This window comes from Nyctereutes procyonoides, unplaced genomic scaffold (assembly GCF_905146905.1).
Source record: "Nyctereutes procyonoides isolate TBG_1078 unplaced genomic scaffold, NYPRO_anot_genome, whole genome shotgun sequence".
Classification (NCBI taxonomy): domain Eukaryota; kingdom Metazoa; phylum Chordata; class Mammalia; order Carnivora; family Canidae; genus Nyctereutes; species Nyctereutes procyonoides.
Window position 1 is genome coordinate 80,375,583 of NW_026575146.1, and position 13,429 is coordinate 80,389,011.

A 13,429-nucleotide genomic window follows, 5' to 3' on the forward strand; every position below is an offset into this window, starting at 1 on the left:
CCTGGTGTCTGTATTGGAAAGAGAGGGGAAGCCGAAAGGAGCCAGGATGGCCCTACGGGCTCCAAGCTCCAGATGGAGATTTGACCAATGGGAACGGGAAGGCGATGCCCATTCAGAGCTGGCAGTGGGCGGGCCAGGCCCGGCAGAACGCCTGGCGGGCAAGAGCAAGCAAAAGTCACATGGCTGCCTCTGGGCTGGAAGGCTCCAGATGGCCTCCCTGCTGCTCCAGACTCGGCGGTGTGCGCCCTGCCTGGCACCCACTCACTGCACAGCCTGCTGGATCTGACGCTGGCATCTGGCTAGAGTTCCATTGCTACCCAATCTTGGCCAACTGCCTCATTTTTCTTTTATTTCTTTTATTTTAAGTAGGCCCCACACACGAGGTGGGGCTTGAACTCACCACCCTGACGATAAGGGGGTCCCATGCTCTACCAACGGAGTCAGCCAGACATCCCTGCCTCATTTCTTTAAACTTAAGGTTTCGAAAAAAAAAAAAAAAAACCCTTACGGTTTTCATGTCCCTATATAATCCCAACCTCCTGGGTTTATGTTTGAAATGAGTGCAAGAAGCCAATGATCACTTCAGTGCCTTCTATACTCAAGTCCTGTTCTGAGCAATTATTAGCTTAGTGATTCCTTTCAAGGCTTCTAGGAGGTTGATACTATTAAAATCCCATTTTACAGATGGGCAAATGAGGAAATTGAGGTTGAGGCACTGACCCAAGACAAAACAGTCAGGAAGTGGCCCAGGAAAGATCTGAACCCCTAAGATCTGGCTCCAGAAATCATCTTTTAAGCCACTATAGATAGTCTAATGTACATGGGTCGGGCGTGCAATAAATGTAGGTGCTTTTGTAGTTCCTAGGGGTGTCCAGAGCACCCAGTTCCTCCCTCCTTTCACTTCCTAACGTTGCCCATCTGTCATGGGCCACTCCTGCAGTCTTGCCCGGCCCAACCTTCCTGATCTCACCCTCCCTCTGCTAACAAAGGTCTGGGTAGGCTTTTATGGGCTCTGATAAGGCTCTGGCAGGACCAAAGTTCACTAGCACTTCCTCTTTGTAGAAAGGCCTAAAGGAGGGGTCTCTGACCTGAGTCCCCCCAGCCCGGCCCAGACGATCCAGGTTCTGGCTGGTTACCAGTGAGGCTAGCAAGAGAAGGGACACAGAGGGTACCCTAGAAAAAGATGTGAGCCTGGGATACCCAGAAGAGGGACCCGTGGATCCTGCCCTGCCAGCCACTCCCTTTTCCTCAGGTATAAGAGCCACCCACTACCTGCCATCTACCACCATTCCCTGCTCCTGCATCTCTTCTCGCTGGACGAGCCACCAGCCCAGCCTCTCAAGATGGCCTATGTCCCTGCACCTGGCTACCAGCCCACCTACAATCCGGTGAGACAGTGACCCAGGATCTAACTGCAGGTTCTGGCTTAGCTCCACCCTGACCCCCACACACCAGTTACTCTCACCCTGATCCTCGGAGGCACCCACCCACCCTCAAATCTGATGTAGCCAATTCTGACTCTGAAGCTTGACTTAACTCCCACCCTGACATTCAGGCTATTTATTTCTATCCCTGACTCGGCTCTCTCCACCTTCCTGCTGACCCCTCACCCCTGATGTCCTCTCCCTTGCTAATGAGAGTGGGGGGACTTCTCCATGAGGGGTAAAGCCTCACCAGTTCCCTTCCACAGACTCTGCCCTACAACAAGCCCATCCCGGGAGGTCTCAGTGTGGGGATGTCTGTGTACATCCAAGGAATGACCAGTGAGCACATGAAGAGGTAAGACACTCCCCAACACCAGGCTAGGCTAGGAGGGGGCTGCAGAGAGGGGCTTCCACTCTAATGGAGGAGCCCTTCTCTTCCTCACCCTGCTCGGGAAGGGGGCTCTGGGCCACTGTACCCGATGGCCAAAGACCTGCTCTAGCCTGGGATGTCCGGGGCTTGGTGACCAGGAGCAGGGAGCATGGGGGCCTGGAAGAGGTCAGGGAGCAGCCCAGGAGTTGGGATGTTGGATTGGAATTGACGGGTGTGATAGCATGAATTCAGCCCGCAGGCTCAGAGCCGGGCCACCTCTGTCACTGACAGCTTTCCTGCTGGCTGGGAAAGCTCCTGTCCCTCTCCGTGCTTTACTTTCCCATCTGTAAGATGTGATTGTTTTGAGGATTGAATGTGTGAAACATGTAGTACTGGAAAGTAAGGACTAAAATAAGTCTTAGCATTTTTTTGTGGCCTTAAATTGGTGATGACAATTGAACTGAACTCAAGGCACTGTTGTTTTTTTATTCATTGTTTCTTTGCTCACTAAGTGCCCACTATGTGCCTAGGCACTGGGGGCAGAGCAGTCAGCAGGACAAAGACCTTTGCCCACGTGGAGCGAACATCCTAGTAGAGAGGAGAGAGGAAAGATAAAAATTACATATGCAGGGTCCAGTTGTTCTAAGCACTATGGAGACAGATAGGGAAAGGAGATGGGGACTAGATGTGGGGCAGGGCGGGGTGTGGCATTGTCCCTTTAAATAGAGGAGGAACGCCTCTTTGGAGAGGGAACACTTCAGCAAAGAACCAAAGGAGGGGAGAGAGGGAGCCAGTAGATAGAAAGAGTACAGCTAGTGCAAAGGCCCTGACGGGTGTGTGTGTTTGCCCAGTTGGAATAACTTCAGGGATGCTGGCATGAGGGTAGTGCTCTGACCCACGTGTTCACTGCGCACCCCCCTGGCTGCAGGTGGGGAGTGGCCTGTGGGGCAGGGAGGGAGCAGAGAGACCTGAACCCATACATGTAGTGTTCCTAGGACAGTGTCTGACCCGTGGTGAACGCAGAAATGCAGGAGTCTCAGTTGCAAACTTGGGAGAGGCTGGGGGCACGGCGGCCTGGTAGGGAAAGGGAGTGAGGGAACGCGCTGCGGTGGGAATCTGCCCCTGGACTTCAGGACCACTACCCACCCCTCCTCTCTTGGGTCAACAGTGCCTAATGTGTTGTCCCCTTTTTGTCGTGGCGCCCTACCCCCTTCCCGGCCAGTTCAGGGACCTGTTGTGGAACCTTGGAACAGGGGAGGTCAGAGAGGGCTTCCCGGAGGAGGGTCCTCTGTTGGGCAGGTGGGATCCTGCAGGGGGACGGCCCTTCCTGTCTCTTGGCCAGGTTCTGCGTGAACTTCGTGGCGGGGGCGCACCCGGGCTCCGACATTGCCTTCCACTTCAATCCCCGCTTTGATGGCTGGGACAAGGTGGTGTTCAACTCGCATCTGGGCGGCAAGTGGGGCAGCGAGGAGAAGAAGAGAAGCATGCCCTTCCGCAAGGGCACCCACTTCGAGCTGGTGTTCATGGTCCTGGCGGAGCACTACAAGGTCTGAGCTCGGGGCGGGGCCTCCGCTCGTCCCGCCCCGCCCCGCCCCGCCCTCTCCTTCCGCCCCGCCCCCTCCCCGCGGAGCCCTATGAGGTCTGAGCTCGGGGGCGGGGCCTCCGTTCGTCCCGCCCCCGCCCTGCTTCCCTCTCCCCGCCGCCCTTCCCACCTCCCTTTTTTCTTTTCCTCCTTTCCTGCCTGTGGAAACATTTTTCTCCAAAAAACAAAAATTTCCCCTCTGGTTTCTCATTCCTATTCCTCCACCATGAACGGCCAAGATTGCATGTGTCTCACCTTGTTCGTCTGTGTTCTTGCAAAATGTGTATTTTTGCTATTTTTTTTAAGCTTTTATTTATTTATTTGAGAGAGAGAAGGGGACGCCTGGTGGCTCAGCGGTTGGGCGCGTCTGCCTTCGGCTCAGGGCTCAGGGCATGGTCCTGGAGTACCCGGATCCAGTTCCTCATCGGGATTGCTGCATGGAGCCTGCTTCTCCCTCTGCCTGTGTCTCTGCCTCTTTCTTTCTTTGTCTCTCATGAATAATTAAATGAAATCTTAAAAAGAGAGAGAGAGAGAGCACCAGCTTGGGGGCGAGGGCAGAGAGAGAGAGAGAACCCAGCAGGGAGCCCAAGGTGAGGCTGGTCCCAGGACTGAGCCCAAGGTAGACACTTAACCGTCGCCTGAACCACCCAGGTGCCCTAATTTTCCTATTTCTTATGGCGAACTCTGAACACACAGAGAAGGAAACTTCGGTGGTCATGAGCTCCAGGTCCCTCTGCTGTCATCCTTCTCTCACATTTCCTCTCCCATCCAATTTAAGAGCAAATCCCAAATCTATCATGTTATTCATACATTTTTTTAAAATTTTTATTTATTTATGATAGTCACAGAGAGAGAGAGAGAGAGAGAGAGAGAGGCAGAGACACAGGCAGAGGGAGAAGCAGGCTCCGTGCACCGGGAGCCCGACGTGGGACTTGATCCCGGGGCTCCAGGATCGCGTCCTGGGCCAAAGGCAGGCACCAAACCGCTGCGCCACCCAGGGATCCCCTATTCATACATTTTTGATTTTCAGGAGCACAGTCACGATTCCATTACCACACCCAAAACATTGGCCATTCTTTTCAGGGCCCCCACATCTAGTCAGCGGTCCTGTCATCCCATAAATACCTTGATGTTTGTTGTTTTCTACACTTGGAATCAGGCTCTGGATAAGTCCCACATGTGATTGATTACTTCCATGCCAGCATTTTAAAAATGTGTGACCTGTGTACACAAGAGTGTGGGCCTCCTTGCATCCCTGCTCTGGGTTGCCTGCATCCCTGCCTCTGGTTCCCCTCAATGACACTCCAGCGACATCCTTGTATACATTCCCTTCTATGGGACGATGCAGGGAGTCTCCTGGAGGGGGATCATGGGGTTACAGAACCTACCTGGACTTTATTTGCCCTCATACAGGCACCCGGATTCCTGGCCTTAGCAGCAGAAGTTAACGTCATGGTTTGCAGTTGGACTGGCAAGGACTCAGGTCTGGGCTTTGCCACTTCCCAGTGTGTGACCTTGGGCTGGTCACTCTACCCCCTGGAGACTCTGCTTTCTTGAACAACGGGGACAATCCCCTGTCGCACCTTATGGGGCTAAAGAGAGAATCACCAGGTTGCTATCACCACGCAGTGTTTAGTGTGCGAGAGGCACCTAGGCCTTCGGAGCTGCTGTCAGCCCCGTGCCCGCTGCTCAGCACTTTAAGTAGAGCTGTAATGACACGAAAGACACTTAGATATGATAACAAGGCAAGACTCTACACAGGATTTCCAGAACGCCTTTGACATGCCTATCTGGGGGGGTTTAATGTTCCCAACAAGCCCAGACCAGAGCCAGCCTCCATTCTACAGATGGGGAAACAGAGGCTCAGGGAGGTGAAGTGACTTATCTGAGGCCAGACAACCAACACATCAGAGCCAGACTCAGCCCTAACCTATTTGGTGCCCAAACCAGGACTCAGACTTGATTCTTTCCTTACTGCTATCCTGACTAATATCTCCATTCTCTTCCGTCCTCCAATCTGTGAGCTTTTTTTTTTTTAAGATTTTATTTATTTATTCATGAGAGACACAGAGAGAGAGAGGCAGAGACAGGGGCAGAGGGAGAAGCAGGCTCCCTATGGGGAGCCCAATCTGGGACTTGATCCCAGAACACAGGGATCACGACCTGAGCTAAAGGCTCAACCACTGAGCCACCCAGGTGCCCCAGACTCCAAGATTCCTGACTGTGGCCATCCAGCTCACCTCCAAGACTGGACTCCAAGTTAAAATGATCACTGCTCCCTACTTCCTGTTTCTGCCTTCCCAAGGTCACGGGTGCTGATTCTACCCTTTCCTCTGCCCTCCAGGTGGTCGTAAATGGAAATCCCTTCTATGAGTTCGGGCACCGGCTGCCCCTACAGCTGGTCACCCACCTGCAAGTGGAAGGGGACGTGGAGCTTCAATCAATCAATTTCATTGGCGGCACCCAGCCCCTGGGCCAGGTGTGTGGTGTCTCCCTCCCTGTGTGCCCTCTCCCCATCTTTATTCATTCCCACCCTCATCTATTTCCGGGGCACCTGCTCAGGGGCAGCCCCTTTGCTAGCTGGGCCACAGACCTCAAGGCAACCAACAGTCCACTCGGAAGGCAGACATTCCACCGGACGGTGTTGGGTGCAAGCGGTTAGGGCAGGTTTGGGGAGTCTAAAGGGAGGGCTTCCTGGAGGAGGAGGAAGGCGGAAAGCTGAGTCAGGAGGCATAGATCAGAATGCTTGAAAGTCACAGGGACAGCAGATGAGTTCATGAGAAGTTGCCTCACCTAATCACCGAGAAACCCACTTCAACTCGCAATGAGCTCCCGCTCCACACCCACGGGCAGAAAGGCACACGATACCCACTGCTGGCGAGGCTGGGGGCCAGCCACCCGCCCCTGGAAATGACCAGGTGGCCTCTGTGACCGCTGGGCAGACATGCACCTGGCCACCTAGGAACCCCACTCCCAGGCCCTCAGTGGACAGCCAGCCACCAGAACAGCCCCGGGAGCACTTAGAGATGCCCAAACCCCGGACTCCCACCCTGTCCTTCAGCTGAGGGCTCTACACCCCCCAACCTGTAAGACCCCCACCTTCATGGACAGGGGAGCCCTCTGATGGTCCTAGGCGCCCCGGTTTATAGATTTGGGAACCAAGTTTAAATAACTTGCCGCAGGTCACAGAGCTGGCACGTGGCAGAGCCACAGATCACACACAAGCGGGGTGTGTGTGTGTGTGCGCTCAGCAGGGCCCCTCTGCCTCCCAGATGAAGGAACAGCAGGAATGTCTTCATCCGACAGGAGGCCCCGGGGCCCACGGGTGCTCACCTGTACTATTGACACTCATCCTCACCCAGCATTTGTTTTTGTTTTTGTTTTAAGATTATTTATTTATTTATTCATGATAGACATAGAGAGAGAGACACAGCAGAGGGAGAAGCAGGCTCCATGCCGGGAACCCGACGTGGAACTCGATCCCGGGACTCTAGGATCACGCCCTGGGCCAAAGGCAGGCGTTGAACCGCTGAGCCACCCAGGGATCCCCCTCATCCAGCATTTGGACGAGAGAAAGGACAATAAGGCTTTTTTTTTTTTTTAAGATTTTATTTATTTATGAGAGACACAGAGAGAGAGAGGGGCAGAGACACAGGCAGAGGGAGAAGCAGGCTCCATGCAGGGAGGCCGAGGGGGGAATCAATCCCGGGACTCCGGGATCATGACCTGAGCCAAAGGCAGATGCTCAACCGCTGAGCCACCCAGGCATCCCACAATAAGTCTATTTTTGAAGGGCCTTCAGAACAGCAGGCTGAAAATAAAAGTCAAGGCAGAAAGGCGGCTCTCAGTGATGTAGGGCTGGGCCTTCCTGCTGCGCCTGCGTGGAGGTGCGGACAAGAGAGACCCAGAGACAGACAGGGAGATGGAGCCTGAGGCCCAGGATCAGCGCCCCATGCAGGCTGAGAGCCTGAGGCCAACGGGGGAGAGACAGGGCTCCCCAGAGCCCCAGCGGCGAGCACCCAGGGTGCTGAGCAGGGCTGCCTGTGGTGTGGGCTGGGGAGATGTTCTGAGGAGCACAGGCTTTATAGAAGCTTCCAGGTGGAGGGACAGCAGGGAGAGGGGCCATGAGGGGCTCCCTGGCAGGAGGAAGCAGGATAAGGGAGAGTACAAGAATAGCATTTGCCAGGCTTGCCCCAAAGGGGTGGAGTGAGTGTCACCGCGCACTGGAGTTCTCTAAACATGGCAAGTTCAGCTCCATTAATAAGCCACCTAGTGCCGCTCTTTGACGTCAGAGTTCCCTTAGATGGTGGTGGTGGGGCTACCCTGGGCAGGCATCCTTGACACCCTCCAGGCCCTAGTTTGGGGTCTCCCTCATTGCCTGCCTGTCTTCATACATTGCCTTTGTGTCCACAGACACACATGGGAATTCTGGCTTACCCAGGAAGTCCCTACTGATGGCTGAGGGGTTTCTCCTTGTGGCAGGGGTTTGGTGGTGTGAGGAGGTCTTGGGGCAGCAGAAGGACCCCCAGACTCCCTCATCATTCGTGCCTTCCATCCGTCTGTGTAGGGTCCTGGACACACCCAGCAGCAGCCAAGTAGCCTGCCTGTAAGTGGGAAGGTTGTGGGGCCACCTGGTGGGGTGGGGGTAGTGAGAAGTGGGACGGAGTCAAGGAGGTTGGGCCCCAGTCGTACCAGTCCAGCACCCAGAGATATGCCTGCATGTTGTTGGTGTGCCGTAAATATGTGTCGAATGTTACAGAGTAATCTCTCTCCTTCCTCACTTCACAGACCATGGAGGGACCCCCAGTCTTCAACCCGGTAAAGTGTCCTATGGGGCTTAGGGATCTGTGGTGGGTAGTTTGTGGGGAAGTGGGAACCAATGGGGGGTGGGGTTGGGAGGTAGTGAGAGGGTGGAGTTGGTGGCCAGAGCAGGGAGGGGATGGAGATTGGGGACATTTCTTAGGAGTGGGCATTGATCTCTGAAAATGTGTCCCTGCCTGGGTTCTGGTGACCTGAGGATGATAGGACCTCATGTTCTCTTCCCCCAGCCCGTGCCATTTAGGAAGAGATTGCAAGGAGGGCTTACAGTCCGAAGAACAGTCATAATCAAGGGCTTCGTACCCTTCACAAGCAAAAGGTACCCAATCTAGACCAAGGTGGGAGTCCTCAGCCCCCTTCCTCCCTCAGACCCAGGAGTCTGGGCCCCCATCACCTCCCTGGGAACCAGTGCTGACCCCCCATCTGAGTCCCACCTCCTTCACTCTCTGCCTTCAGCTTTGTCATCAACTTCATGGTGGAATCCTCCGGGGACCTGGCTCTGCACATTAACCCTCGTCTGACCGAGGGTCTTGTGGTTCGGAACAGCTGTCTGAAAGGTTCCTGGGGATCTGAGGACAGGAAGCTCTCCTACAACCCATTTAGTCCTGGGCAATTCTTTGATGTGAGTCTGGGGTCTCCTTCCCACCCCCCTTCTCTCCAGAGCCTCTGTCCCGGCCCTGGCCTCAAGCCTGCCCTCTCCCTGCAGCTGTCCATTCGCTGTGGCACGGATCGTTTCAAGGTTTACGCCAACGGCCAGCATCTCTTTGACTTTTCCCATCGCCTTTCGGCCCTCCAGAACGTGGACATGCTGGAGATTAAGGGTGATGTCACCTTGTCCTATATCCAAGTCTAACCTATTCCCAGGGCCATAACCCTTGGGAACACAGAGGGAAAGATTCCACAGAACTCCTTCCTAAGGCCCTAATAAAATGCCTGTGGGTGTCTCATGAGTGTCCATGACTCCATTCACCTCCCTCACTGTTCCTTCCTTCCTTGATTTGGTCATACGCTGTCCATTCAGCCATCCAATCATCTGTGCATCCATCCTCCCATCACAATAAATCTAGGAATATCTGAGACACAGATCTTGGGTTTTATGTGTATCAGCTCATTCAGTCCTCACAAAAACACCAGGAGATAGGAACTATTATTATCATCCCTCTGGAAAAGATGAGGAAACAGGCAAATTAAAATAAGGCAAATCACCCACCAGTGGCAAAATGAGGATTCAAATCAAGGTGGTCTGGCTCCACACTTACTTAATTGTTCTACAGCCCATTTTCCCATCCATACATGCACCCAGCTTTCCATTCATCCATTTCAAAGCCCATTAAACTCTCCAAACATCCATCCAAGCATATGTTCATTCATCCATCTAAACATCCAACCAGGGGCACCTGGCTGGCTTGGTTGGTGGAGTGTGCAACCCTTGAGTATAGAGATTAGTTATTTTTTTAATCTAAAACATAAAAAAAATAAAAGGGACTCCTGGGTGGCTCAGCAGTTGAGCATCTGCCTTGGCTCAGGGCATGATCCCTATCCAGGGATCGAGTCCCGCATTGGGCTCTCTGTGAGGAGCCTGCTGCTCCTTCTGCCTATGTCTCTGCTTTTCTCTGTGTTCCTCGTGAATAAATAAATAAAATCTTTTTAAAAATATCCACTGTCCATCCATTCACCTGTGTATCTAGCTCTCCACCTATCCAGCTATTTGTCCATCCGTTTGCCATCCAACCCTTCAACTATTCATCTGGCCATCCATCCATTCAAATATCTAACCATGAGATGCCTAGGTGGCTCAGCAGTTGAGCATCTGCCTTTGGCTCAGGGCATGATCCTGGACATTGGGCTTCCTGCAGGGAGCCTACTTCTCCCTCTGCCTGTGTCTCTGCCTCTCTCTCTCATGAATGAATAAATAAAATCTTAAAAACAACAATAAAAACAAATATCTAACCATTCATGTATTTATTCATCCATCTGTCTTTCCATTCAGCTGTCCTTACATCCAGCTCTCAATCACGTATTCATCTCTTCATTCTTCCATTTGTCCATGCAAATCTGTCTTCCGTCATATCCATCCATCCCTCCTCCATGTGCCCATTCATCCCTCTGTTCAGCCATCCATTTCTTTATTCTCTATCCTGTCATCCATCCATCTCTTTAGGAACTACATTTCCATCCATTTCCAACTGTCTGTGCATTTATCTCTCATTTCATCTCTCCCTCCTTCCATAACCGTCTGCCATCCATTCAATTGTCTTCTTACAATGTCACTCTTTTTAAGATTTTATTTATTTATTCATGAAAGACAGAGAGAGAGAGGCAGAGACACAGGCAGAGGGAGAAGCAGGCTCCATGCAGGGAACCCAATATGGGACTTGATCCCCAGACTCCGGGATCAGGCCCTGAGCCAAAGGCAGACGCTCGACCACTGGGCGACCCAGGCCTCCCATAGTCATTCTTGGTTGATTTAATCATGTGTTGATTTACTTACACTTTCATTCACCCATTCATTCATTTCTTTATTATTCACTCACTCACTTACTTATTCACATAGCCATTATTCAGGCATTTCTCGGTGTCTATTCCTTCCTTCCTTCCTTCCTTCCTTCCTTCCTTCATTCATTCAGTTTATTTTCTCATTTATTCTTCTAATCTAATTCTCAAACTTGGATGTCATCTGGGGAGCTTTTAAAAAATATTGATACCTGACCCCAACCCAGACCATTATTAAGTTAAGCCATATAAATATGCCATTTTTTTGTAGACTAAAAGTCACTAATTTCATATGTTCTAGCCTCGTAATTCAGTAGTGGGTCCTAGGGATCAATATTTTTCTTTTTTTTTTTTTTATTTATGATAGTAACACAGAGAGAGAGAGATAGAGAAGCAGAGACACAGAGAAAGAAGCAGGCTCCACGCACCGGGAGCCCGACGTGGGATTCGATCCCGGGGCTCCAGGATCGCGCCCTGGGCCAAAGGCAGGCGCCAAACCGCTGCGCCACCCAGGGATCCCCAATATTTTTCTTAAACTCTCCAGATGATTCTGCCTCTTTGGCAAACTCTGGTCAAGGAAGTACTGTAGGCCCTCAGACATGGAATGGATGCTGAGGAGATTGGGAAAGGATGAGGGCTGACCTGGGCAGCCTCCAGTCTGAGATGTTCTTTTCCTCCTTCTTGGCCACACGGGAGGGGAGACTACTCCCTTTTGCCCCTGGGATGGCAGTGGAGAGACAAATCAGTAGCATAGCCTGGAGGGGCCAGCCTGGAGCTCCTCCCAGAAAAGCTGGAGGGGTCATGTTTAGTTTTCTATCACTGCTGCAACATGTTTGAAGAAATAATGGCTGCAAACTTATCAAAAACTCATGAAAGGCATTAATTTATAGATCCAAGAAGCTCAATGAACTACAAGTAGGATAGACACAAAGAGATCACACCTAGATCCATCATAGACAAAACTGCTGGAATAAAAGAAAAGACACAGAAAATCTTGAAAGCAGGAAGTGAAAAACAGCTCATCACATAGAGGGGAACAGCAGTACAATTAACAGCTAACTTTTGTAAAAACAGTGAAGGTCAGAAAGTAATTGAATGATTTAGTCAAAGTGCTGCTAAGAAAAATAAAACTGTTAACAAAAAATTCTATATTCAACAAAATGTATTTCAAAATGAAAGCAAAATAAAGACATTCTCAGGTGAACAAAAGCTGCGAATTCATGGCTAGTAGAACTGCTCTCTAGGAAGTCATTCACACCAAAAGAAACTGACCTCAAGCAAAAACTTAAATCCACAGGAAGAAACAAAGAGCCTCAGGAAGTACAAGTATGTAGATAAATATTTTTTAAGTCAATAAATATATTTTTCTGTTTACTTATTTTTTATTTCTTTATAGTTTTTGGTTTATTTTTCTTAGTAATCTCTACATCCAATGTGGGGCTCCAACTCATGACCCCAAGATCAAGAGTTGCATGCATGTTCTTCTGACTGAGGCAGCCAGGTGCTCCTCTTCTGATTTCTTTTAAAAAAGATTGTATAAAACTAAGACTATAATACTATGTTGTAGACTATCTCACATATCTGTATGTGATATATTTGAAAATAACAGCATACAGTGGGGTGGGAAATAGAGATATATGGAGCAAAGGTCCTATATTCCACTGGAATTAAGGCAGTATTAACTTAAATTTGACTGTGGTAAGTGGGACGCCTGGCTGGCTCAGTCAGTAAAACATGCAACTTGATCTTGGGGATGTGAGTTTGAGCCCCACGCTGGGTGCAGAGATTACTTAAAAATGAAATCTTTAACCTGAAAAAAAATGAAATCTTTATTTTTTATTTTTAAAGAAATTTTTTTGAAATCTTTATTTTTTATTTTTTATTTTTTATTTTTTTTAATTTTTATTTATTTTATGATAGTCACACACACACACAGAGAGAGAGAGAGAGGCAGAGACACAGGCAGAGGGAGAAGCAGGCTCCAGGCACCGGGAGCCCGACGTGGGATTCGATCCGGGGTCTCCAGAATCGCGCCCTGGGCCAAAGGCAGGCACCAAACCGCTGCGCCACCCAGGGATCCCAGAAATCTTTATTTTTTAAATAAATTCTGTATTTTTAAAAATAAAACGTTTATAAATAAATAAATAAATAAATAAATAAATAAAGTTGACTGTGATAAGTCCAGATGTGTATTGTAACCCTTGGATGACCACTTAAAAACCAGCTTTCAAAAAAAATACTGCTAAAAAAAATCAGTAGAGGAATTTAAATTGTTCACTGAAAATTGTTTAACACCAAAGAAGATAGTGAAGGATTTTTTTTTTTAAAGATTTTATCCATCCATTCATGAGAGACACAGAGAGAGACAGAGACATAGGCAGAGGGAGAAGCAGGTTCCCTGCAGGAAGCCTGATGCGGAACTCGATCCCAGGACCCCAGGATCATGCCCTGAGCCAAAGGCTGACACTCAACTACTGACCCACTCAGGCTCCTGTTAGTGAAGGATTAACAGAGTAAAAACAAATAGCAAAAAAGGTAACCAGGAAGCCAATTATATCAATGATTACATCAAATGTAAATGAAATAAACATTCCAATCAAAAGGCAGAGACTGTTGCCATAGTCGGCAACCAAGGTGGCCTCCAAGGGTGCTCACACCCCTGAGAACTCCCCTCCTAAGCTGTACCTGGCTTGATGTGTGTAACTAACAATACGGCAGAAAGTTAGATTGTAAGAGACACTT

The 13,429-nt window shown here is 50.2% G+C and overlaps 1 protein-coding gene across 1 annotated transcript; it reads left to right on the forward strand.

Moving 5' to 3' along the window:
- The first annotated feature begins 1,266 nt into the window (after nucleotides 1–1,266).
- LGALS4 (galectin 4) lies at nucleotides 1,267–9,730 on the forward strand. The gene is made up of 9 exons (XM_055310871.1): nucleotides 1,267–1,388; nucleotides 1,691–1,779; nucleotides 3,137–3,341; nucleotides 5,721–5,855; nucleotides 7,944–7,982; nucleotides 8,165–8,194; nucleotides 8,425–8,513; nucleotides 8,651–8,816; nucleotides 8,901–9,730. Exons 1-9 carry the CDS (start codon nucleotides 1,344–1,346, stop codon nucleotides 9,045–9,047), a joined length of 945 nt encoding a protein of 314 aa, XP_055166846.1. The 5' UTR covers nucleotides 1,267–1,343; the 3' UTR covers nucleotides 9,048–9,730.
- Nucleotides 9,731–13,429: the final 3,699 nt, after the last annotated feature.

What these genes read in the sequence shown, in the direction of transcription:
- LGALS4 (XM_055310871.1), top strand. Translation starts at nt 1,344, where the DNA reads ATGGCCTATGTCCCTGCACCTGGCTACCAGCCCACCTACAATCCG. An exon ending in ACCAGTGAGCACATGAAGAG is followed by an intron (nt 1,780 to 3,136) that starts GTAAGACACTCC and finishes TCTCTTGGCCAG; the next exon opens with GTTCTGCGTGAACTTCGTGG. An exon ending in GACCCCCAGTCTTCAACCCG is followed by an intron (nt 8,195 to 8,424) that starts GTAAAGTGTCCT and finishes CTCTTCCCCCAG; the next exon opens with CCCGTGCCATTTAGGAAGAG.